Source organism: Fundulus heteroclitus, chromosome 20 (genome assembly GCF_011125445.2).
Source record: "Fundulus heteroclitus isolate FHET01 chromosome 20, MU-UCD_Fhet_4.1, whole genome shotgun sequence".
Classification (NCBI taxonomy): domain Eukaryota; kingdom Metazoa; phylum Chordata; class Actinopteri; order Cyprinodontiformes; family Fundulidae; genus Fundulus; species Fundulus heteroclitus.
The window spans coordinates 32356685-32383863 of NC_046380.1; the positions used below are offsets into that span (position 1 = coordinate 32356685).

General features: G+C 43.4%; 1 protein-coding gene across 1 annotated transcript in view; it reads left to right on the plus strand.

Moving 5' to 3' along the window:
• The window catches only part of cast (calpastatin), a gene marked incomplete in the record, with an annotated part of 82460 nt that overhangs the window by 48171 nt on the left and 7110 nt on the right, over positions 1–27179 (plus strand). Inside the window, 14 exon segments of the mRNA XM_036151846.1 lie at positions 22332–22393; positions 22497–22601; positions 22766–22882; positions 22991–23104; positions 23676–23771; positions 24066–24155; positions 24279–24383; positions 24512–24628; positions 24761–24874; positions 25597–25692; positions 25982–26071; positions 26195–26299; positions 26429–26545; positions 26678–26791. Coding sequence (XP_036007739.1) covers positions 22332–22393; positions 22497–22601; positions 22766–22882; positions 22991–23104; positions 23676–23771; positions 24066–24155; positions 24279–24383; positions 24512–24628; positions 24761–24874; positions 25597–25692; positions 25982–26071; positions 26195–26299; positions 26429–26545; positions 26678–26791 — 1442 coding nt within the window.

The following is a 27179-nucleotide window of genomic DNA, read 5'->3' on the forward strand; positions in this document are numbered from 1 at the left end:
ATCCCACAATGTATCCCGCTGACCTCACCACCTGCTACAGGTTCTTTCTGTTCTCCTGAAAGCACCTGGAGAACCACAGAGTGCACATAGAGGCTCTCTATCACTGACAAGCAATCTGTGAGCCCGTGTAAAAGCTTACAAGTTTCAACGTCCTGAGAAATAAGTCTTGTTGGAATTTCCCCTGGCTCGTGTGTTTGTTGTGTTTGTGTGTGTGTGTGTGTTCCAGGTGAGGTCAGCAGAGATGGATACCCATGTGCTGTAGTTAATCAACTTTCTCAACCTGCCATGTATTGAAAGGGGGTAATGTGTGTGGTGCACTTAGATTACCTGAAATCTATAACTGACTCCTTCTATCTTTGAGATGGTGAGGTCCCAAGTTATTTATCCATCATAGTGTCAAGTGCTGGCCTCCTCTCTGTAGGCTGTCTCCCTATTATCACCCTATTAACTCCCTATTACCTACAACAGTTATCAACAAACCTGTCTATGGTGTTGGTTGAGCGAATGGGGCAGAAGTCATGAGTAAATATTATTAGAGAATGGGGCTGAGGACACACCCCTGGGGTGTCCCAGTCTTCAAGATGAAGGTTGAGAATGTTTGTTTACCCATCTTGATGATTTGAGGTCTGTTCCTGAGAAAATCTATGATCCACCCTCACTATGAACTGCCCAGGCCTTGGTTGCTCGGTTTATAACCAGTTTATGGAGAATTAACTGAGTGACCAGCCCAGGACAGTTCTCTGCAATAAATGTAGTTAGATGACTCAAATAAAGAATATCTTCCAGCAGGAGGCCACTCCAAAAGTTATTTTTTTTGATCAGGGTAGGGCTACACAATATTACAAATAAAAGGGTTGCTGTTGAATACTGTAATGACAGACTCCTTCTTGTGTTCTTTGTGTATATTTATCCTGGGTAATAGACTAACTCACATCAATGCTCACACCAGATGGATAGCTTTATTGGCTTAGATACTAAAGCTCACAGAGGATGGTGGGGAACGTTGTGTAGTGCTAAAAAGAACAGTGGGGAAATGTGGTCAATAAGTAACATATTATGCTGATATTGTGCAGCTCTAACTAAAGACTCCATCAGATCTGGGTATCAAAAGCTCTTTCAACTGGCAAATAATGTTCTTGGCTTGCAGTACCTGCATGCATGATACAATATAAGATGATAAAATATAAATACAAGCAGTCTTTTGCAAATGGAATAACACAGACATCGAAATTTTGATGCCGATTGATATTAGACAAATTATGCGCCTCTGCTGTTTTTGTTTTTTTTCTGAGCATTTTAAGCATTTGCAGTCATAATTAATGAAAATACTGAACTAGGCCGACAATAAAGTGATACGCAATGGTTTAAACATGGAGGTAGAAAATAGTTTGTTTACAGTTACAGAACAGAAGTAGATAGAAAGGAATTGGCAGCATGGAGGTGTGAGCACACACAGCAGTTTAAGCTTATTTATACAAACTTAAAAGCCACTTTTTTAGCCCTCAGATACATTTTGTTGTGTACTTGGAGTCTTTAGGAATGCAGAAAATGTGAAGTCACTTTCTCTAGATGCTGCGTAGATATCTTTATATTCAGTTTGGGTTTTATTTTCCATGTCGTTCAGTTTTCTCTATTCTATACTATGTTTTCTGAACAAATACAACATCGTATTTGCTGCAGAACTGCTAAACAAGGTCACGGACTTTCAGGTTACCAATTTCACGAATCCACAACGTTTATTATTTTCTCCGCTGAGATTTTGTAGTGCAAGCCGAAGGATGCTGAAGCTACAAGTGAATAAGGTAAAATGTTCGGCCGTTGGGTGTATTGACCCACATAATTCACTACACCGTCCCCCAGCAGACTACAAAAACAGTGGAGAAGAACACCGTGCACCTGGAGGGGGCAGGGTGTGAAATGTGTCCTTTAGAGTTAAAGGAGCAATAAGTGGTAATGACACCTTGTGTAAAATCGGAACACACAAAAAAGATACCCCCCCCCCCCCCTACACACACACACACACACACTAGTTTTTCCTTTATGAAGGATGTCGAGGCTTCTTAGGTGTTGTTGAGACTTTCTGGTCTGCTTCTCTTACCTGTTTCCATGTTTGCAGGCTGCTGCTCTTTTGCAAATATCAAAACCAAATGTTGCGCTCTATGGAAACCCTGGGAACTCTCATATGATTGGCTCAGGAACCAGGAAGTAAACATGTGCTATACACTGAATCAAAGTAATCCCGCACCGTACCTCTAGGGCTCCATCTGAATACCTCTATTGGGCAAGGACTCTTTAGCCAAAGCGACTGTGCATCAGCGGTCACCATGATAAGTGGTGTCCGAATACTGCATTCAGCAAGAAAGGAGGTAGGAAAAGGAACCTGTATGCTTCCTCTCACAGCTAATTTAGCATAGGAACCTTGCAACGTCCCTTACCAGCAAGCTTGCATAACATGACATATAAGCACAGACCTTGTCACGGAATAAAAATCTCCGGAGGGATTGCACACTTTGTAGTTCATTTTCAGAAGGCTGTAAACCCAGATTTAACACATATCCATGTGCGTTCATGTTGCAGTTAAAGGCTGTCCGAAATCGGCACAGCAGTCCGAAGATCCTGGAAAAGCGTGGCTTGATGCACATCTTGTTTTGGTCTACAGACAGTGCCCAAACCTCACCTAGTGGGGAAAAAATGCTAATTGCTCCTTTAATGAGACCGCACCAGTTGTTTTCTAACAAACCAACAGAGGTGAAAGAGGGGCTGTGAAGCAACAATAACAAGAGATTCAGACCAAAGCTTTGCAATTCCACCTTATATAGACCAAAGGTGAATGATTTCAATGTGAAAAGGAAAGCATTAAAAAGCATCACATTTGCCCCTATAAGGCTTTTATTTTCCACCGAGCGATGTGAGCGCTTTCCGTCAGAAGAGGGCGCTGTAAAAAAAAAAAGCCCAGCCCTTTTTCACAAGTTTGAAACGCTTCTCAGTTATAAAAACTGCATTTTCTGCATCTAAACTATCAGCTTGTTACGTCTGTGGATGCTCAGACCACGACTCTGCAAAGAAGAGGAGTCACTGTGATAAGTTTTACTAGGGAACTTTACATATATTGGCTGCTGCCCAGTCCCTCACTACAGCCAGGAACTACTTCTGAGGAGCGTCTGACCACCTTTAGTCTGTCGATTTTTAGTCCCTGTTGCCCTCTCTCTGCTCAGACACACTAACTCTCTTCTTTGCTAAGTCTTTGTTGTTGAAGGCCAAGTGGCTTCTCAGATTCCTAAGCAGTGAGTGTGTCAGACACACCCTGGCTGCCAAACAGGACAACGTCAGCACCTCCACATGTGCCTCATCACTGTTCCAGCCTCACCGTGTCCCTCCGCTCATCGTGCTCTAGGTTTTCTAAAAAATAAAAATAAAAAAAACTTCAAACTTTTCTCCCATTGCAAAACCTGCCCCAGACATTTTTTTATTTTATTTTTTGTTTCTGGGCTGAGCTGGTTCCTTCGCTTCTCTCCACGCAGTGGGTTGGTCACGGCGTGTCCAATCCGACCGAGCCTGCTCCGCTGGCTCTGCGTGACGCGAGGTGGAGTCCGGACTGGTTTCTTTAGGAGGGGCGGGGCAGCAAGTTTTCTATCATCTGGGCGTGACGCGTGAGTTGCCTGTGTGTTCGTGCCTGTTTATATGTGTGCAGGGGGTGTTTGCTTGTTTGCTTGACATATACTGTGGGTTAAAGGGTTTCAAAAGCAAGCGAAGCAGCGCCAGTGGAGCGATCTTGGCCGAATATACAGCAGACTAAAAGGATACACAGTCAAATCTATGGTATGTATCTCCAACTTTCTGCTCGGCTGTTGGTGGCTGTCTATCTGTGTCTGTGGAGGCTTCCTGCTTGACTGATGCCTGTCAAGTCGCCCTGATAGCTGTTGTCTGGGCTCAGATCGCAGCATTCAGCAGCAACCATCCAGCCTTTGCCTAATTTCTGTGCGTATTTATAAAAAAAAAAAACTAGATTCAGGCTCAAGGTGACGTGAGGTTGCTGTGTTGCTGCTGCAGTCATTGCTCATTGAAATACTAAAAACAACAACCTGGCAGCCATATAAAAAGTTAATGCAGAACTGTTCTGAACTTGTACAAATGCTCATGAATGCATCAAAGCATATTTCAGATCTTCATCATCAACATACATTTGTCAGATCTGAAGCTAAGCGATTAGAAAATGCTCCCGGATCGGTGTTCTAGTCTCACCTAGATCCTCATTTGATGCTACAGGTATCCTAGCTTCTCTTGGTTCAGTGAAAATGAATCCCAGCATAGAAGAGCGCAAGTGTTGGTAGTTCTGATTGTAGTAGAGCTGCCATGTAAAATAAAGGCTCTTTTTTTTTTAAATAATCTTTCAACCCACTTCATTGTGTGTTTTTGATCTTTTCTCTTTTTTTGGCCACATGGTGTCTTCACGCTTGAACCCTTTTTTTTTAACTGAAATGCATGACCTACATACGCTTGAAAAACTTCATGTTCAGTGCAATTTCAAGCCTCTATCTTAGATTAAATCCAAAATAAGATGGGGAAAACTGGGCATAAAGCAGGTCACGTTACAAGAACCAGGATGGGCAGTGTCACATCAGCTCAGAGAGTCTTGTAGAGCAGGTTATTAATTTACATTACACCATTAGCTGTTTGCTTGCTCATTCAAGCTTCTTTACAGTAACAATGCTCTCCTTCCTTCACCTAAATTTGACCCGAGGTTTATCAGGGGAAAGGGCTCTTCTCCCCGATGTCCTCAGCCCTAACGTCATCGCCTGTGTTTAGGGGATCCACATCATCACTAGCTGCCAGTGCTATTTAAAAGCAGACTTAGCAGCTAGCCGAGGAATCGTTTTTCAATCCTGCTTGTGGTGCTGGGTGGGGCAAAGCATTAGTCATCAGTATTTACAGGAGGGCCAGGCTTTTATCGCCCTACTTGGGTGAGGTGTATGAAACTGTCTGTCCTCACGTGACACAAAATGTCACAGACAAAGCCATCCCTTGGTTACTAATATTTGTGTAGTTGCTGTGCACAAATTGAACGCTTTCTAGACCTCAAGTATGTAGTTTCCTGTGTTGCGGCTGCAGGTTTCGTGTGGCACGCCGTTTTCCTGCTCCGCAGCAGGCCTCTCTGGTCACGTGACGAGTGTGCCAGCCTCACCGTCCGCTAGCTTCTGCAGCACCAGCGTGCTTTCTGCTGTCTGGCCTCCAGATCAAAGCCGATTTTTATGCAAATTCCTTAGCATTTGTGTAAGACGGTGTGCGTGCACTTTTAGTTTTAGTTGAAGTGCATGAATTATTCAAATAAATCAAGACGTTTTATGTAGTATTACTACATCTGGATCAATGGTATCCTAATCTTGCACAGTGCCGCTTTGCAGCTGACTTAAATTTAACCCCGTCTCGGGTAAAATGTTTCACTGTAAAAAAAAAAAGGGAGAAAAAGACAAACTGGTCGTGTGCGTTTAATCAGTGGTATGCAACCGTGTTCAGTGGCTGTATTCTTTAACGACAACCGGGGGAATCACCCGGGAAAGGAGCTGCGACACGAGGTTGTGTTGGAGAGCACCTCCTGAACGAAGAACAAATCCTCTGTCAGGAGAGCAAGGATGGAAATGACCTGTAGGAGCAATCTGAGCTTATGTTGCCCACTGCTGTCAGTGTAAATTTGAATTAATAAAGTATAAAACAATGAATAGCACAGACACACAGCCTGCAATCTTATCATTTTCTACCAATTTATTGACTTTATTCATTATTTAGAGCTGTATTTAATTTATTTTTATCTCTGGACACAAAAAAACCCTATGTTCTGTTTATATCAGTCGCGTGTTCAAAGGGCGCATGCAAACGCTCGTGGTGGTGGACCTGACCAGGCCCCGTCTATTGCCACAGCTCTGTCACCGGATGACAAATGAAGCATGCTCAGAGTGTGACGTATGCGCCCCACTGCCAGTTCAACTCTCTCCTGACCAAAGACGACCTATGACAAATACGAAGCGGTGGCAGAACCGCTCTGGTGAAATGTGCAGCAGTCTGCTGCTGGAACCAATGCTGGGTCATCGCAGTCCTTTTCTCAGTCAAGCTCTTCGAGAACTGCGAAGATTGATGTGATGAGTTTGTATCAGGTCACGCACAACATGTTTCAGCTTTTCTAGGAAAGGTGTGGGGGAAAAAAAACAAAAAACCTCTGAAGATCTGCCAGGAAGTGAATCTGGGAGAGGGACCTGACCTTGAGCTTGACACATAGGGGTTGAAAGGCAAACAGGATCGTATTTGTTTATTAGCTACATTTAACTGTGCAAAAGATTCGACTCTTATAGGGGCTTAAGCTGAAAGTGTATTGTGCTCAAGCGTCTATAGATTTTGCCTCGTGTGCCTGGAGATGGACAGGTTATTATCTTCAAGCTGCTGCTGTAGAGGAGCCATGAGGAATGTAGGAATGAAGCGATAAGAGGTGACCGCTGGCAGAAAACTCTCAAAGTATTTAGGCTGTTGGTTCGTGAGGCGAGCTCCTTTTGTCAACCTTCTTAAGTTAACGTCTCTGTTCTTTCAAGCCCGTCCCTGCCCCTTGAGCTTTAGGCTCTTGTGTAGGTATGTAGCTGTTTTTCCTGTGCAGATACTCCACTTTTGAATTCTTCTTTATTGGCTGTCTTTGTTCTTGGTGTATTATCACGTTATTCTGAAAGCTGTCCATAAGCCGTAAATGAGAGCTGAATAACTTTTTTTCTTCAAGTTTCTTAGTTGTTGTTTTTTTCAATATGGTTTTCCTAGTTTCCTGGTCGGTTTCCGGCAGCAACACTGGCTTAAGTGTTGCCTCACCTGTCTTTTCTAAATGGCACCAGAAGGAATACTTGTGCAATACTTTTGAAGGCAGACTTGTCCTCAAGGAGAGACCAGAGTCAAGGTGTACTACGTGTTGTTAAAGCTGGCTTTTAAGATGGAAACCCCTGTTCATGGATGTAAACGTACACGGATACCACTTTGCAGATTCTACATTTATTTATACTGACCTTCACGGATCGGAAGTTTGTGACCTTAATCTCTGGGACGATGCACAAATGAGTCCTATCTTCTACTCTTACCCCAATCTACCGTGTTCCTAATTCAAACACACTGAAACTACTTTTTGCGTGCCATTACTTGTCTCCTTTTTCGTTTGCTGCCCGACTGTTGTGAATAAGGGCCACAAGCGCTACAGAAATCTTAAAAGGTCGCTGTTTCTTGTAGATTATTATCATCATTATTATTATTATTATTATTATTATTATCATCAGCTAATGTATTTTGATCTAGAGGTGATGAGATCTAGACCGGAGCCCTTAAAAACCACCGTACAGAACTCGCCACTAGCCTTAGCTTTCACTGTGCACTATGTGGACTGCTCTCATGCTGCGTGCTTATTAAATTACAACAACACTACTTTCTGAACCTATTAAAAGATCCTCTTGTAATTTAGGAAGGCAGTTGTTTACTGTGACAACCGTGCCAGGGTGACTTCCTCTGTGGTGGTGGGGTTGCCCTGGGTGCTTGTGACCTCACTTCTTCCTTTTGTACCACTTCCTTCTCTTTCTGAACTACCACTCTGACAGCAGTCTGTAAAATGTAATGTTATAGCAAAGAGAATTACATTTTATTGTTGTTGTTTTTTTTTTTTTGTCCCACCTATACGTGCACAGACCTGGATTTGAGTGAAACTTAGCTTGAGTTGTTGAAGATTTTTCACTTATTTAATTGTCGGACATGGATATTCCTGAATTTAGATGAGCTATTTCTTTAAAATTTCCCTTTGGGTAAAAAAAAAAAGTGAACAGTTCATGCAGTTCGCATTCAGAGATGGGGTTGTGGTCCGCTTTTGTGTGAAAGGCCATCACCGACTCTCTAGAGGTGCAGTGATTTCTTCATCATAAGCAACAGATTACAGATAGCTGGGTGGACGTGGACTCTTATTACTGCATCATAATATTCTTCTTTTGTGTTGGGACTCTGTATCAAAGCTTTTAATGAACGTGAACCCTTTACAGCTGCAACAGCAATCGTCTAAGTCTATAAGGTCATTAGTCACAGTATCAATTCTGTTTGGAACAAATGAGCTGAGTATGTTGACCGGCCGGCTCGGTTATGTCTGAATACACAATGATACAACACCGCACAATGCACTGGGCTGGATGGGAAACTCTCAGCAGCAATCCCACCCCGGCATCAGAGGTGTGGATGTTATCCGCTCATCGCTAAGCTCATTTCAAAGAGCTGGGCTGGGCCTTGCTGTTTTTTCAGCTCCACCTGGAGACTGTGGCATGCTTCCAACATGCAGACTACACAAACAGTTTATTTTGCAGCCGTTTCATCCCCGCGTTAAACTGTGAAAAGTAAAATGCATTTTCTGCAGTCATCATTTCTTACAGTCTGAGCGAACGAACCAGGCAAGCCTACGCTTTCTCCTAGTCTACAGGTAGTTTTAATTTGTCGATAACAGCCGGGATTTTTTTTTTTTTTACATTTGATTAAAGTTATTCCCAAAGTTGTAAAGCTTTTTTATAGGAATGAAAAACAAAACGAGAAACTAGCGAAACCCTTATTGTATTATTTGCCAGAACAATAATTGCTGCTGTAAGGGATTTCCTGTTTACCTTATGTATTTCCATGTGCAGTGCTGGTCAGCTGTTTACCTTGGCCTTATATTATAAGTTTAATTATTTATTTGCTTTTTGTAGCCATCAGCATCAAAGGCCAGGCATAACTGTGATGGGATGCTTCATCAGACCTCTTATCAGACATGGTAGAGTTCATTTAAATGGTCTGGTTTCCTGGCACAGACCCGATGCCTCATTTCTGAAGCTTGCTTACGCACAAAACGGGGACTGAAAGTTGCACACGGGGGTGGTGGTGATTCATCGGGCTGGGACCCTCATCCCTCCGGGCCTAACTCCTGCTCGATGATCCCGACGCACACAGCCTCCGCCATTTCGACACGTCATCTTACGCTTAAGACAATAATAAGATTAAATTTTCTAATCCCAAGTTCTTTTAACGTGGACAACAAATGTGCTTTTACCTCTGGTTTATAAGTTTCAAAAATGCCTTTCTTTGCACTTTTCTCCGTGGTTGCCATTGGCAACCATGAAGCAACACTGATCAGCTGACTCATTTAAATACACATTGTCATTCATGAGGTGCTTTGCGTTGACCATTTCTGGTTGAATCTGGGCATGTAGAGGGCAGAACCTGAGGCGGAACCAGGTACGCAAAGGTTCAGGTGCAGCTGGGATTTACGCAGGGAAAACAAGCACGCAGGTGTGCATGCGCATTAATTTAATACATCAGGATTTTTTTATGCACTCCATTTTTGTCTTTTGGGCATACACAATATAGATTATACTTATACTTAATATAGATCCTTGGGCGTGTTTTTATTTTATTTTTTTTCCTTCCATGTTGCTCCTGGCCCTTATGTATAATCCGTGCATTTTTAATTGTCTTAAGTTCTTTTAATTGTCTTGAGTATTGAGAAAGCATTTCCAGAAGCTTAATGCGTATTTTATCACTTCCAGAAGTAGTTTGGTTTCATGTCCAGGATCAGTTTGCTGTTGAAACATCTAAATACGTCAAAGTTTCAACCATTTGGCTGCTGATCTTAGGTGATGTTGAATAATACGCCGGTGGTTCCGCATCTTCACTATTTCACCGGTTCTGTGCTAAACGCCAGCGGTGCCTGCAGCAAAACAGCTTCATAGCATAATCCTTCCATACGGTCCATGCGGTGATCCTGGTTTTTAAAGCCTTGTCTTATCTCTGTTCTCCTTGTCAGTCTTTATCTGTCTTTCTCCAACAGACATGTGGGTAGTCCACACTGGCCGCTGCATTGAGCTTGAAAGCATCGTTTTATAACAAGATTCTTCTATTTTCAGTCGGCACCCTATAGGTCTCTGTTGACGAGGCCACCCACTTCCCTGTGGAAAGTGACACTGGTGTTCCAGCAGTTTCCTATCGATGATTGGCTTGCGTCTTGGTGGTTCCCGGGTGGTTCTTGAACATCATAACCAATTTAATTTCATCTGAGCATGGCAGTTTGAGTCAGAAGATTGAAACTTGTACACAGTTTGGTTTTCCAATAGGTCAATAATCCCAAACACACATGAAAACTGGTTCTGGAGTTGATAAACCAGATAACATTGTGATTCTGGAGGGATCCCTGAACCCAGTGGTGGTGTAAATTTATGAACTATGGTTAAAGTTGGGGTCCATCGCCAGAAATTAACTTGTTTTAATTTAGCTCTAATTAACTCCAATTACTCAAATATCAAGGCAGAATTGTTTAATAAGCTTGTTGATGGCTACATAAGCCTATAAGGGACATTTAAACAAATATTACTAGGGATGTATATATAGATTTTAGCCTATAAGTATGGTTTTTGACCAGGTGTGGATGAGGAAAAATTCCCATTAGATTAAAACTTGAGCTGTACTTGAAAGTTGCCTGTTGTATAACCATGTAAGCCTGTGAGAAAAGGAAAAGGAAAAAAAACATGCCCATGAGGAGTGCATGTAATCATATGACTTACGTATGATAAATGACTCAAAAATCTGGTTTTGTCTGACCTTTGAACCGGTCTGACTGGTTTTTCAGAACGTAGCGATTCATTCCAGATTACATTTCCTTTGGGCTCCTCCTTCAAACTGTTTTCTGGCTAAAGGGATTTTTGTTCTGGTCACCCCACCAAAAAAACAATAAAATAAATTGGCTGCAGTTACCTCAAACAAAAGTAATCTGGTCTTAACATTAAAAGGGTGATTTCGTATGGACACCTGAAGGTAACAAAGCTAGCAGATTAGCATTTATTTTACTGTGCGTGACCTCGGCTGCAGCATGGCGCTGTCCCTGCCTCCCGTTTCCGGGGCGACCACTGACAACAGTCATGCTGTGTATTTGCACTCTGTTGTCGGCCTGCAGTCACACCCTGCAGCCAGGAATGCAGCGCTGGATTCATCCATCGGACTGGTCTGCAGTGGCTGGGTTCATGATCACACTGCTTTAGTCCAGTCTTGCTGTTTGTTTTTTGTTGTTTTCACAATTAATCCTGGAGTTATTTTCATGTATCTTGACACAGTAACTGTGCAGATTCTTGTCTGCGTGGTTTGCAAGAATGATATTCATGGAATGTGTTGTTTTACCGCCGATCCTGCTTTTGTGAAATCCAAATGTTCATGTGCGAATCTTTATCTAATTAAGATGTTTTCTTGCACTCACTGCACATGTGTGACGTTTTATTTCTTTTCTTTGTGTGTTTCTCTCTCTGCAGTCGCAGTCAAGCCAGTCAACACCCAAACCGGCACCTCAGGTCTCTGCTGGGAACACTGCACAGTTTGAGGTATCGGGCATTCTTTTGTTCAATCTCTTTTCTACCTCCCATTTTTTTTCTCTCCAAAGAAAACAATTTGTTGACTTCCCGTGTCTGGCTGACCCCGACAACCCCCCATTATCTGAGCTGTGTCGATGTTTCCTCTCCTGCCACAGCTCTAGGTTGTCTTCAAGAGCTACAACATCTTTTAGAAAAGAGCGGATGCTCTTTGCTCTATTGCCAGAAAAAAAAAACGGAGAAACTATTTTCTTTTCTTCAGTAAATTTTTATGCAGAAACCCACCACAAAAGAATTAGATCGAAATATAGAAAATGTTTGTTGTTTTTTAACTTCAAAATATTTAGTTGTCCATTTAGTGCCTTCTTAAAAAGTGTTTCTGAACCTTAAACCTTTACAGATTTCAGCCACGTTATTACCACAAACTTCAATATACTTCAATAGGACTTCATGTTAGACAAAACGTGAACAATTTTGAAATGTAAGACGCTATATAGGTACAGCTGAAAAGATCAGAATATTGCGTAAAAGGGCAACATTTCTTCTTTCATCTCAGAATCTCAAACTCATATATTCTGTAGAACCATTACACATAGTTATATATACCAATCCCTTGTTTCTTGTATTTTTGATGATTATGGCCTGCAGATAATGAAAACCCCAAAGGTCTGTGTTTCGGAAAACTAGAATACTGCGGATAAAATTTCATTATTTGAAACTCGTGTCATACCCTCATCAGCTAATTAAGTCAAAACACCAGCAACGGTTTCCTGGGCCTTGAAACCGTCTCTCGCTCTGGGTCAATAGGCGACACAATCAGACTGCTGACTGGACAGAGATGCAGACAGTCATCGACACCCTTCACAAGGAGGGGAAGCCACAAAAGGCCGTTGCTGAAGAAGCTGGTTGTTAGGAGCTCTGTATAAGCATATGAACAGAAAGTTGAGTGGAAGGAAGAAGTGTGGTAGAAGATGTACACCAGCAACAGGGAGAACTGCCGCCTTGAGAGGATTGTCAAGTGAAATCCATTCAGGTTTTCATGGGAACTTCACAAGGAGAGGCCTGAGGCTAGAGTCATTGCCTCAAGAGCCAGCACACTCAGATGAATACTAGACATGGGCTACGAGAGTCTTACCTGGGCTAAGGAGAAAAGGAACTGTTGCTCAATGATCCAACGTCCTGTTTTTAGCTGATAATAAATCCTGCATTTCCTTTGGAAATCAAGGTCCCAGAGTCTGGAGGAAGAGTGGAGAGGCACACAATCTACGTTGCTTCCAGAGTGAAGTTTCAACAGTCAGTGATGTTTTTTTTGGTGCCATGTCATCTGCTGCCATTGGTCCACTGTGTTTTGGCGGGTTGCTGGTTCAATCACACGCACTGACTGTCTCTGTCGTTGTGTCGTAGGGCATGACACTTCACCCGCATTGCCTGCTGGCGGTGGTCAGAGGGCCCTTTTGGTGCTGGTGCATGGCAGCCTTGCCTCTGTCAGTCTGCCCCAGGGCAGCTGTAGCTACTAACATAGCTCACCACCGTCAGGGTGTGAATGTGTGTGTGAATGGGTGAATGACTAAACTGTAGTGTGAAGCGCTTTGGAGGTCGTCAAGACTAGTTAAAGCGCTATACAAGTACTAGCCATTTACCATTTTTCTGAAGTCCAAAGTCAATACAGCCGTCTAGCAGGAAATTCTAGAGCACTTCATGCTTCCTTCTGCAAACGAGCTGTATGGAGATGCTGATTTGATTTTCTAGCCAGACTTGGCACCTGCCCACGCCGACAAAAAGGTACCAAAAGCTGGTCCAGTGACCCGTGGTGTTCCTGTTCTTGACTGGCCAGCGGACTCCCCTGACCTGAACACCATAAAACTCTCCTGGCTTGATCAAGAGACACCAGTCCCAGCAAGGCAGATGACCTGAAGACCATTATCAAAGCAATCCACGCAGACAATGACAACAAATGATAACACACAAAAAAAATAGTTTTCATTCCATAACGGCGCTAGAGTGTCCGACTTGATTGTGTTTTGCTTTCTGGCAGACGGTGTTTGAACACAGCGTAAGGGCTTTTGTTGTCCATCAACCACGAGGCTTAGGCGGCGTCTGTTTTGGCGTTTGAAACGGATTCTGTCCTGCTGTCTTTGTTTTTATACACATTGTACAAAACGGGCCTGTGCAAATTCTCAGTTATCATGCCAACAGCAAACAGGCCTAAATGGGGCAAACTGGATTTTCGCTCATTTTAGATACCAGCAACGCTTCGTAGGGAAGAGCATGCTGGACCAACATGTGGCCTGCTTGGTGATTAGAGTCCTGACTATTTTAAGGCAGTGATCGCACAGAGGTTCCTGCTGCTGGAAAGGAATAATGTTTTAGACTTTAGGCCTTCTTTAACATCAATAATCAAAAATGATTACTGATGTTGAATGAAGCATCAGGACAGATATTAGATTAACTAAACGGACAGTCAAATCTGTCATTACCTTCACATTTTAGCATTTCTGTTTTTTTATTTTCGTTCAGCCATCCGTTTTGCTTATCGTTTTGCACTATAAGAAAAAAAATGTGTGGTTATGAAAATAAAGACAACATGCTTTATTTCTGACAGTGTAAGAAGGCCTTTCAATAATCAGCCATCTTAGACGAAATCTTTCATCTTTGAAGCAAGTTCCTGGTTATTTGCTTACAGACCCCACCAATTTAGCACTCCTACAGCTCATATTTGGCTGTAGCATATGTATATTAAGCAGTGACGGACATTTTCTAGTGCAGCGTGATTGCCACTGTGTCCGGCATCTGGTTATTATTTGACCTTCTTTTGTCTTCCCTTCCTCCTCGCTCTCTTCTCAGCACCTGACTGCACCCATAAGCGCATAGACACCTGTAACCTTGTGGCTATTTTGTTGTTTGAGTTATTTGCCAGCCGGACCTGTCTGACACGAATCTCCTGCAGCAGCAAGTCGTGTAGCCTGGCCATCACGCTAGAACACGACTTTCTGTCATATTGAGCTGAACTTTACCCTGGTTCCTGGTGATGGGTTCCTTTTAGTGTGAGGAAGTCCAAACTGTGGCTCACAGGCCAGTTGTGGACCGTGGAATAATTTTTGTGGGTCCTCCATGAACTGAGAATTACGACTAATGCAGATTTACTCACTGTTTTCAATTATGAGGCTAGTTTCATCTCTTGTTTGGCTGTACAATAATTTACTAATCCCTCTATGAGAGAATTCCGATGACTATATTTTGTTCAATAAAACATTATGTATTTAGGAAATTACTTTCAGTATTTATTTCAGAAAGAAAATAGTTTTTCTGGCTCCACAGGTATTTTTAACGTGTCATTGATGCCCCTTGTGGTCAGAGTTTGGACGACTCTGCTGCAGCAGAAAAGCCCAGTTAACTCGACTCTCCCTCCAGAACTAGTTCCTGGTTCTCCATACTGAGATTGCTATTTACTGTCGTTTACTGCAGATAAATACAGGATAAATACATGTGAGGCATTTTATTAGTTATTGCTGCTGTCTTGCATGTGCAACCCCTTAATTTAGTAAGATTTACATAAATATGGGGGAACTAGAATGTCGGGCCTAGATTGAATTTTAAAAACCGAGACTTTAGAGTAAAGTTGGCATGGTAATGGCGTTGTAGATTTTTCTTCTCCTCCATCCACTTCCTCACACTTGGTGCATTTCAGAAGGCACCTTCTGGATCCACCATGACCTCAAAGCCCGGAGTGGTTACCACAGCAGCAGCAGGCGGGGCCGCGGGGAGCGGCGTGTCAGCAGGAGCAGCAGCTAAAGCTGGAACCGCAGGAAAGGATTCGCCTAAAGCCAAAGCAGAGGTAGATGGATCCTGCTTGTCAAAGTCAAACTGCGGGGCATCCTTGGCTCTTCGGTGTAACATCTTGCACCACTCTCTCTTCTTTTGGTCTAAAATCCTTAAGTGTGCTCGTTAAGTGAACGCTGGGATCTCTTCTTCTCTGGCTTGATCTCTTTACTGTGTGCCTCTCTACGGCTCGGGTCATCCACATTTCTTGATCCCTCACGTGTCGCAAGCTGACCCCTTGGTGTGGCTCTTAAACGGACTCTCCTTTCATCCCGTTTGGGCCCATTGCTCCTCACACACTGCATTGCTGACCTCCCATAAATAACTTTCCCAATCCTCCTTTTCTCAAATCCTCCATGGCTGAAGACTAAAACTGAGCCGGCGCTACTGTCATTGACATGTCATCAGCAGGCACTAACATCAGGAAGTCACTGGGCAGTGCTTTTTTTTATTTATTTATTTTTATTTCAGTGCCTTGCAAATCTATTCATTTATCAAGAAAGTCTACACATTTTTTCCACTTTAAAACCAAAACTTTAATGTTTTTTCCTGAGTTGTTTAATAACAAACACGAAGTGCTACATAACTCTGAAGTAGATTAAAAATGATCCATGGCTTTTTATTAATTTTCTTTTATTACATAAAATGTTAAAGTGGAGGAACATATGTACTCAGCCCCCCCATTTATTGTGGTACTCCCAAATAAAACCCAATGAAACAAAAGGCCTCAGGTAGTCATCTAATTGGTAAATCTACCTGTGTGAAACCAGCCGTTCTGTGAACACCTCAGAGGTTTGTTGGTGGACATTAGTGGACGAGCAGAATCACGAAGACCAAGAAGCACAGCAGACAGGAGGTGGTGGAGATGTTTGAAGCTGGGCCGGAGAAGCCGCCAGGGCCATGGTACCTCTGGAGGAGCAGCAGAAATTCACTACTCGGGTGTGAAAATCTGTCCACGTGACAAATAGACACCCAATGTGGCGAGAAAGAAGCCAGCGTTGAAGGAAAACCTTAAGGCATCCTGTTTGCAGTTTGCCCCACAGCGTGGATAAAGCAAAACTTAGAAGGAAGATGCTCTGTTCAGAGAGACACAGCACATACAAATTATGTGCTTGCATACAAATGATGTGCTGTGAAAAACGAACACTGCACATCACCCTGAGCACTCCACATAAGATTGTTTATGGGTGATGAGGGAGCATGATGTTGAACTCCTTCTGTATGTTTGCTGTTTTTATCTGTTGAATGAGGGACTGCAGATGCAAATTAGCCTTTGGCTTACCCTGGTACAATGCATCAAATGGTAACATTTGTGTTTTTTAATTGTAACATGGTTCCTTTTTAAATAAATAAAGTAAAAAAAACAAAAAAACGGAGTGGAAGTATTGGCTCAGTGGGGCTGAATAAAATGCTTGCGTCACTTCTATGGTTATCAGGTGTGAACAAGTTTGAAGAACACGGCATTTTCCTCCCGCTTCCCATTTCTGCACTTCTTTGTTTTGGTCAAACACACCAAACTCCTTTAGAAGATATTAAAGATTCGGGTCTTAAGGTGACAAAATGGGGGGGAGGGGGGGGGGGTAATACAGGAAGTAGGAATAGTTTTGCAAGGTGCTGTATCTGTTTTAAACAATTTCCAGTTCACCCTCTGGTATTTTCCCTAATGCCTGGAAGGCTTTTTTTACACATCCCTTCTGCACACACTTATTTGCTTGAGGACGCTGTAAACGCTTTGGGTTTTCATATCATATCATCACTCGGCTACATGTCTGTAGGCGTCTCCGGTCTCCCAAGTCAAAGCCACAGTCCACGCTCCTGCTGCTGGAACAGCTGCCACCACTGCAGAGACCAAACCCAAAGACACAGCCAAGGTAGACCACCCTTCCAGTCCGTGTTGGGGCGCATCATATCCTTTTAACGATGTCTTGCCTTTCCCTCTTTTTTTTTCTTCTACTTCTTTGAGTCAAAGTTTTACCAGGTGTAGTTTCTGGCTTTACTTGGAAACATCTCCTGTAGACTCTGTTGTGGGAATTTTCTTTCAAACTGCTTTGGTCTCCTTCCAACATTGAGGTTGAATTTCTGGAGAAGAAGGGTGACCCTGAATCTTTGCTCAGCATGCTTCTGCTTGTCGTCCTGCGGCATGACTCAGATCCGCAAACCTTGGTCACTCTCTCAAAGAACTGACTAAAAAGGCGAGGTTTTTGTAAATATCTGCGCTCTTGCAACAGTTTCCTTTCTCGTCTTTTGACCTGACAAAGCTGGAGCGAGGCTTTTCTCCTCTCTGGATATCGGCGACTCACTTTCCTGCCTCCCACGTGCTCTTTGCATGCGTTGCGCAATTTGCATAAGCACACTGTACATGAACCTGGCCTGTAAATCGGTTAAATCTCTTGCATTTTTAGAGCACAACTGCGACCGCGACAGTCAAAGCCCAGGCACCTAAAGCCGATGCCGGTGTAACGTCTAAGTCAGCTGCAGCTACAGCAGCTGTAGCTGGAAAGGTTTCATCACCAGCACAGAAAGAGGACACTAAGGCAGCCCAGACAAAGGTAGACGATCACGATCTGAACTCTGGTGGAGGCTGACTGCAAAAACGCAACGAGGGAAAATCTATACAGTTGACAGAAAAAGACTGAATGCGTTCCAATCAGGAGACTTAACATATGTTCCAGATTGCGATCGGTTGTCTGAACAAAGGAAGCGTTTCTTTATGATGCTGACGCTTATCTCTGTTGCAGGTGCAGGTGGAGGTTCCTCCCTCGACGGCAAAAGCGACAGCAGCCAAACAGGTAAAGGCGTTTTGAACCGGCCCCGTTCTGCGTCCGCTTTGTAAAGCCAGTCGCTTTGCTCAGTCCTCTTGCCTGTGCAGGCCCCTGCTGCGGATCCGCTTGATACCCTGGCCCTCACGCTGCCGTCAGCCGATTCTGTCGCACCCTCACAGCCTGCTTACACGGGGCCAGAGGTGGTAGAGGTACAGCGTAGGCACAGCTTTGCATGCATTTGTTTTGGATGAATGAACGCTGCCTTGCACGGCTTTGCTATGTGTAATTGCATGGTGCATGTTTCTTAGCATGTAGTCACCTTTGAGACGGTCCAGAAGTGCGGCGACAGGGACGACACGCTGCCTCCACAATACAGACAGGCAGACACGGTCAGTTTGCTGCTTCACAGCTTCAGCTTTGCTTCTCTGCATGTTTCTTTTTGTGGCTGCTGTCATGAAGATTGCCAAACCTCAAAGAACGGTTAAATTTCCTCCCTTTTACACATTGGTCCCTTTTTTTTTGCGTTTATGCTGCACACGTGTACAGAGTTGCTGTTACCCTTAAAAGACTATTAATCTTTGCGTTATAGTGGTGTTTCAAACATAGAGTTGCATCGGAGGTACCTCAGCAGTGCTTGCTGCAAAGGGTGCTGCCCCATCACACCCTTTTAAATTTTTAAATTATATAATAGATTCAAACATCAAAGGCAATTTCTGATTTGTGGTAGATATTTCAAATTAAAACACCAAAGGGATGTCATTCAACTTTTTAAGTTTTAAAGTTATTCTAGAGCTGTTTTTTTATTATTATTATTAAGGAAGGACACTAGCAAACGTGTCTACAGAGAACGGCTATGTAGGTATGTATACCGTCTGTGACCTGTGACTGAAGTTTTTACTGAGGTAAAGTGTTCAAACAAGATGTCATAGTATTAGCATGCAGTGGTTGGTGCTTTCACAACACTTTTAAACCTCTTAAGCAGGTCGCACTTTTGATAAACTGTCTCATGTTGCAGTGTGTGTTGCAACGTGAGAGTCCTTCTTAAAACTCCGTGCTTCTGCAGTTTTGCTTTAGTAATAAAAATGTGCTCTTCGGTCTTAAACAAATTCAGATGAAGCTGACACGCACAGAATAATAAGTGGAAACCAATAGCTGTGGATCGCGCGGTTCATAAGCAGCAGCTTCACCTTCAGCTCAAAAAATGTTTAAGTATGGCATGTACAGCAATCTAAGGGATGACGGCATGAAGATGACTCCTGATAACCATAATACCGCTTATGTTAACAAAGAGGTTAACATAAGGTAATGAAGGTAGTCGACACATGGCAGACCTGCTTAGTTAAACTGTCATTTAATCACTAGAAGGCGGCCTGTGAGAATAAGCTAATTATAGGCGCTTGCATTGCAGACAGCAGTCCCATAATGCATCAGAGCTGTCTAATACAACAAAATCATATTAAAAAAAGAAGATAACGAAGTTACCTTGAACTCGTCTGTTTTGCTCTCGTTTCATTGTGAAAGATTCTTTTAAAAAAAAGGCAGGGAAAAAAACAATTTAAAAGAATTAAAAAGAGCTAGAAATTTTAGTAAAGAGGTTATTTCTTTTTCAAACTTGGAGAACTCACAGAAGTTAATATACTTTGATCAAATCAGGAGTTGGGAAGCACAGCAGCGAAGCAGGTACCCAGCAACCGCACAGAAATAAAATCAAATATTAAAATTACTTTTATAACTAAAACTCAGGTTATAAAACAGTATCAGATAATAAGAATATACTAAAACTATTTTAGATTCACTTCTCTGAGCCGGCACCTACTAAAAAGTGGAAATCATTTCTACAATCTAATAGAGGGGATGATGTGCATTCACCCAGCCTGAAGGCAGCACAGTAACTTTCTGAATCATTCATTTGTTTCCTAGTCCTTAAATGTGTATTTTTTGTCTTTTCTGTCTTTTAGACACCCGCCCCTGCAGATGTGAAACCCAAGGATGTTTCTGTAAGTAAGGCTTTGGCTACTGGCCTTCATGGGAGCTACAGCTCCATAAACTCTGAGTAGAAAACTTACTTCCGATAAATGTTTTCCTTTTTTATACGGACCAAAAAACAAAAAGTCACACACACTCATGCAGGAGGCATTGTTTCCACAGTAGGACCTGCTGGTTCCTCTGCTGCTGCATTGCACTGCTGGGTGTGGGCTCTGCTAACAGCTCACAGTCGGAGCTCCCTCCCCGATTTTGAACTAGTCACTTCATGCTCAACAAAATCCAGCCGTCGCATAAAAATGCGCACACGAACAAGCGCATACGCTGTGGTACGCGCTCTGGCAGCAGCACTTTATCATGCCGTCTGATATTTGCTAACCCCCCCCCCCCCGGTCACACCCCCACATTTGCTGCCTTGTTCAGAGGTCGTGGTTCTTCTGCGATCTTCCAGCCTGATAACCTTCATCCTGTGGAACCGGGGTTTAGTTTACATTTCTTTTGCTTTTTGATAAAGTCTGTTAGAGTTAATAATGTCTCAAGCGTGTCCTTAACACTTAATTGGGAGTTTTTGGTCCTTGTGGAATGTGAGGATGGGTGTGTCTGTACTTTTCCCTCAGAGTGGGTACATGCAGTCTGGTTTGTGTTATTTTTTTTCCCCCCTTCAGTTTCTGACTTGTTGTGCTGCGCCATCTAGTGGAGGATTGTGCGGCTGTCGTGGGGAACTCGTGGAGCGTTTTGTATTGAATAGAGACGTGGTATTTGTGTCGCGGCCTGAGGATCATGTTCCTGCTCTTGTTTTGGCTTCAGAAACCGCTGAGCACGGATGAGGCGCTGACATCCCTTTCTTCGGGTTTCACGACATCCACTGTTCCAGCTGCGCCCAAGAAGCAGGAGGTGAGGTTTTTATTTATTTTAGGTGCGCAGCAGTCGGCTGTGATTGCATCTTTTCCTTAACACTCAGTGTTCTCATATGACAAAAGGATCCCGTGTTTATGTATGTTTAAATAAATATTGAGTGTCTTGCAAAAGTACTCGTACATTTTTTTTCACATTTCGACTCTCTACAGCCGCAGACTCTAATGCATCGAGTCGGATTTTATGTGACAGTCGAACAAAACGTAGAGTATAATTGTAACATGGAAGGCAAATGATGCGATTACAAGTATAAATGTGAAAAGTGGGGCGTTTATATTCATCCTCCCTAAGCTAAGACTGTAAAACCACGTTTCAATGCAATTACACCTGCAGCTTTTTGGGGGGTGCGTGACCTGGTTTGCACGTCTTGAGGCTGACGTTTTTTGCCCATCCTTTCAAAAGCAGCTGAAGCTCAGTCAGAATGGATAGAGAGCATCCGTAAAAGTCAGTTTCCAAGTCTTGCCACTGATTCACTTGGATGTGAGTCTGGACTCTGATGGCCCATCCCAGTTTGGCTCCATCCATCCCGTCTTTACCTTGGACCGACTGTCCTGTCCCTGCTGAAGAATAGCATTCCCACAGCCTCATGCTGCTCCCACCATGTCTCGCCATGGTGGGTTCAGGGAGATGTGGAGCCCCACATAGGCTTTTGCATGTCGGCCTAATTGATTTCTCAACTGACCAGAACATGTAATCCCGATCAAAAAGTCTATGTTTGACCAAGTGTGGGGAAAAATTAAAGCGGCATGGATACCTTTGCAAAGAACTGTATATCAAATGCATGACAGAGCCGTAGCGTTATTACGAAGGATGTGGGATTTTTATTCTGCATTTGTGTTGCAGAAAGCTGAAACCTCTGCAGCAGCTCCTCCTGCAGACAAGAAAGCCAGAATGGAGAAAGCCTCCGACGATTTCTCACTGAATGCTGCCCTGCCCTCCCAGGTATTTTTTCACAGAGCTCAGTCCAGATCTAAACCAGGCACCAAGTTTGCTTTTGTGTTTTGTGGCTCATGATGATCGTTTTTTGGAAAAATACAAGTTATTTCGTTAACCTTTCAAAAACGATGAGGTTGGTACATTCAGCTGTCTTTAAAAACAGCATAAAGTCGATTTATTTATATTGAATTTGATTGGATTCCTATGTTGTCCCCAGACGGCACAGTCGGCACATTATTAGTAACACGCCTAATGGACCGATTTAGTCGACCTTTAGGGGGATCCTAGCTTCTCCAGTTAAGCGGAAATGTGGACATTAGTTTTTAGAAAAACAGGACATGTTTTCTGGCAACATAAATGAAACTACGTTATATTTGCTGTCTTTGCACTCATTTAATTTCAGTTAAAGTCTCCCCTTCTTCTTCTTTTTCTTCTTCTTCTTCTTATTATTATTATTACTGTGCCCGTCTCCTGTAGAAAGGTGTTCCTCCTATCGCCGTGTGCCCTGCTGCTCCTGCCGGTAAGAAAACAGCAGCTCCTGCTTTCTCTCTGGAGGCCGGACTGGATAGCAAAGTCGGCCCCCAGCTCAAGTCCGACAAGGTGAGAGAGATGAGGTTGAAAACGCAGGTTTTTTTCCGTCTCCTGTGAGGATAAATAAATGAGCCGGATTGACCCCACCGTGTGCTACATCATCTCCCGTCAGGGTGACTCTGTCCCTGCAGATGCTCTCAGTGCTCTCGACAACTTGCTGGGACCGGCTGAACCAAAACCCGAATCTCCCAAACTCAGACCGGAAGAACTGGTTATGGTAGGAGCTCAAAACGCAGCACTGCTTTGGCTAAGTCTTGTTTGACATCTATAATCGATGTTATGTGAAACAATTTAGTCCAAGACAAATGGCAGTACCTGCTATGTCCCAATATTTTATCTAGTAGACGGGTAATGTACTTTTTTTTGCTTTTCTTTAAACAGGAGACAAACATCAAGCCTGAGGTGGGTGTTCGTGTAGGAGAGAGGGAGGATTCTCTCCCTCCAAATTACAGGTTTAAAAAGGAGGAGCTAAAGAATCTGCCTGCTCCTAAACCTGAGGTAGGCCCCGGATAAATACGCTGTATTTATAAAAAAAAGTGCAACATAATTTATAACTGGACGGTTAAAAGGAAAAGTTGTCTTACTCTTTTCATCCTCTTCTGGTAGCCCACCATTGGGACCGGTGACGCTCTGGACTTCCTGTCTGAAGGCTTCACAGCCTCGTCAGCAGCACCTAAAGTCCAGGCTCCGCTGGTCACGCCTTCAGCTGCTCCTGCACAGGTACGCCATTTATTAAATGACTGATATAGAGATGTGGAAATAAAGCCAGCACCGTCTCTGTGTGCATATTGGAGAGAAAGTTGATCCCCATCTTAACGTTGAGGTTTCCAAAAGGCTGTCAACATTTTCAAATGTAGCTTCTTCCATAATAGACAGAGGCTGAAAACTCAAAAAAATATGCAGAAAAAGTTTTCTGTGCACTGTTCTGCCTTCCTGTTAGCTGCTGAGAGTCTCACTCTCTCCCACAGCCAGACACTTAAAAAACTCCTAAAGGTAGTTTCCTTGTTGGTTATGTTTGTGCTTCCTCTGACTTCAGTTTAAGCATCTCTGTGATGATGAAAATGCGTCACTTTGAGTCTTTGTCATAGTTGCATCAACACAGAGGAGCGTTGTCAGGGCAGTTACGCTTAGTATCATCAAAAATAGACCTGACCTTATGTAGACCTTCTGGATCAGGAGGTCAGGGTCAGTCCATCTGAAAATCAGATGATTCTGGTCACCACCAGTTTCTCTGTGCATCTCTTGTTGAACTATTTGTTCACTTCCTCTGTGATGTCTCTTGATGTTGCAGAAAGCTCCTCCGCCTCCTGCTGGGAAGAAAGCCCAGACTGGAAAAGCTGCTGGTGATTTTACTCTGGAAGCTGCTGTGTCTGCTGGCAGTGCCCAGGTACGGTGCTCCTACTTCACCAAAATGTGTCTCCAGATCTGCTCCTTCTGTCACGCTGTGGGAAAGCCCAGATTGTTCCTGTTTTTTTATTTTATTTTTAAATACGTGTTAATCACTTTGTCAGCGTTAATCTGAAAGCTGAAACCTACTGATGCTAAGCTCCATTAGTTTCCGTGAAGGGTTCAGAGTCTTAACCCAACGGTATTCATGCAAAACAGCTGATGCACAGATCACCGTCTGCTGAGCTATTTCTTTCTTGACTTAAAGTAAACGTCATTTTTCTTTGTCTCTTAGAAAGTGGAGTCCTCTGGTGTTCCTCCTGTGGCTGGGAAGAAGCCCACAGCAGGGACCGCTGGTGCTGTGGCTGCACCAAAGGCTGACCAGGTGCAGCGCCAGAAATGACTTTATCTTTTGCTTCACATTTCCTCTGGAGAACCTTTGATTCTACATGTTAAGTGAGAATTGATTGTCCCAGTTGGATCAACAGCTTTTCTCTTCTCTCCTCAGGGCGACCCCATGTCTCTGGATGCTCTTAGTGCTCTTGTTGACACGCTGCCAGAAGAAAAACCCAAAGCAGAATCTCCCAAACTCAAGCCAGAGGAAATGGTTTCGGTAGGAGCGCGACCACGGAGCGGGGCGCTCGGCTATTGAACGCTTTGCAGAAAGTTGGCCTATGCACTGACTTTAAGCACAAGATGTCCCCGTTGCTTATGTTATCTTGGCATTTTTAACTTTTACAGGAAGGCAACGTTAAGCAGGAAAAAGGTGTGCGAGTGGGAGAGAGGGAGGACACACTTCCCCCAGGCTATAGGATTAACGAAGAGGAGCTCAAAAAACTGCCTGCTCCAAAACCTGAGGTCAGACAGAAACTAATTTAATCTAAAGAACTTCAAAGTAAAATACCTGTTCATGATAATTTTTAATAACTTGAGACATTAACGTATCAGTGTCACATCAGCTGATTGATTCTTCTCTCGGTCCCTCTCTAGCCCACCATTGGGACCGGCGATGCTCTGGACTTCCTGTCTGAAGGCTTCACGTCCTCCTCAGCAGCACCTAAAGTCCAGGCTCCGCTGGTCACACCTTCAGCTGCTCCGGCACAGGTACGCCATTTATTGTATGACTGGCAGGTGAATCTCTAATTGCAACTGGCTTTATTTCCACATCTCTATATCAGAGGTTTGCAAACCCATTTGGTATTCTTAAATCAGCCAGATCAGTTTTACACAATTGCAGTTTCTCTTTAAGAGCTTTAGCATCTCGTATTAACTATTAGCGAGGTTAGCATTACTGTGAGCACCGTCTCTGTGTGCATATTGGAGAGAAAGTGGATCCACATCTTAACGTTGAGGTTTCCAAAAGGCTGTCAACGTTTTCAAATGTAGCTTCTTCCATAATAGACAGAGGCTGAAAACGCAAAAAGATTATGCAGAAAAAGTTTTCTGTACACCGTTCTGCCTTCCTGTTAGCTACTGAGAGTCTCACTCTCTCCCACAGCCAGACACTTAAAAAACTCCTAAAGGTAGACCTTGTTGGTTTGTTTGCTTCCTCTGACTTCAGTTTAAGCATCTCTGTGAAGATGAAAATGCGTCACTTTGAGTCTTTGTCATAGTTGCATCAACACAGAGGAGCGTTGTCAGGGCGACCTGCTGTAGTTACGTTTAGTATCATCAAAAATAGACCTGACCTTATTCAGACCTTCTGGATGGGGCAGTCAGGGTCAGTCCAGCTGAAAATTAGACAATTCTGGTCACCACCAGTTTCTCTGTGCATCTCTTGTTGAACTATTTGTTCACTTCCTCTGTGATGTCTCTTGATGTTGCAGAAAGCTCCTCCGCCTCCTGCTGGGAAGAAAGCTCAGACTGGAAAACCTGCTGGTGATTTTACTCTGGAAGCTGCTGTGTCTGCTGGCAGTGCCCAGGTACGGTGCTCCTACTTCACCAAAATGTGTCTCCAGATCTGCTCCTTCTGTCACGCTGTGGGAAAACCCAGATTGTTCCTGTTCTTTATTTTTAGATACGTGTTTAACCACTTTGTCAGCGTTAATCTGAAAGCTGAAACCTACTGATGCTAAGCTCCATTAGTTTCTGTGAAGGGTTCAGAGTCTTAACCCAACGGTATTCATGCAAAACAGCTGATGCACGGATCACCGTCTGCTGAGCTATTTCTTTCTTGATCTAAAGTAAACGTCATTTTTCTTTGTCTCTTAGAAAGTGGAGTCCTCTGGTGTTCCTCCTGTGGCTGGGAAGAAGCCCACAGCAGGGACCGCTGGTGCTGTGGCTGCACCCAAGGCTGTCCAGGTGCAGTACCAGAAATGACTTTATCTTTTACTTCACATTTCCTCAGGAGAACCTTTGATTCTACATGTTAAGTGAGAATTGATTGTCCCAGTTGGATCAACAGCTTTTCTCTTCTCTCCTCAGGGCGACCCCATGTCTCTGGATGCTCTTAGTGCTCTTGTTGACACGCTGCCAGAAGAAAAACCCAAAGCAGAATCTCCCAAACTCAAGCCAGAGGAAATTGTTTCGGTAGGAGCGCGAACCACTGAGCGGGGCGCTCAGCTATTGAACGCTTTGCAGAAAGTTTGCCTATGCACTGACTTTAAGCACAAAATCTCGCTGTTGCTTATGTTATCTTGGCATTTTTAACTTTTACAGGAAGGCAACGTTAAGCAGGAAAAAGGTGTGCGAGTGGGAGAGAGGGAGGACACACTTCCCCCAGGCTATAGGTTTAACGAAGAGGAGCTCAAAAAACTGCCTGCTCCAAAACCTGAGGTCAGACAGAAACTAATTTAATCTAAAGAACTTCAAAGTAAAATGCCTGTTCATGATAATTTTTAGGAACTTGAGACATTAACGTATCAGTGTCACATCAGCTGATTGACTCTTCTCTCCGTCCCTCTCTAGCCCACCATTGGGACCGGCGATGCTCTGGACTTCCTGTCTGAAGGCTTCACATCCTCCTCCTCAGCTGCTACTGTCCAGTCTTCAGTTCTGAAACCCTCAGCGCCTCCAGATCCGGTACGCCATAGATTACAGGTGGACCGACTCAGCGGTCTGGCAATAAACAAGGCCACAGACTTAAAAAGACTTTCAAAGCTTTTCATTATTTTTTTCAAACCGATCCTGATAATAGGGTTGTCCTAGTGGCAGGTTTTGCTTTTTTTTTGCCCCAATATAAACCAGCAGACTCTAAAGGAAGTTGATCTAAATAAAGTATTTACAGGTAAAATTGTTATCATAAAATAAATCCTGATATATTAAATGTGTTCGCTGGAAAGCAAAGTATGCATATGTTTGCATATAAATAAGATTTGTATAGATTAGACAGGCTGCACAGTTTGTATTGCAGTAAGAAAGTCCTGGGTTCTAATCCGGCCTGGGGTCCTTCGGCATGGAGTGTGCATGT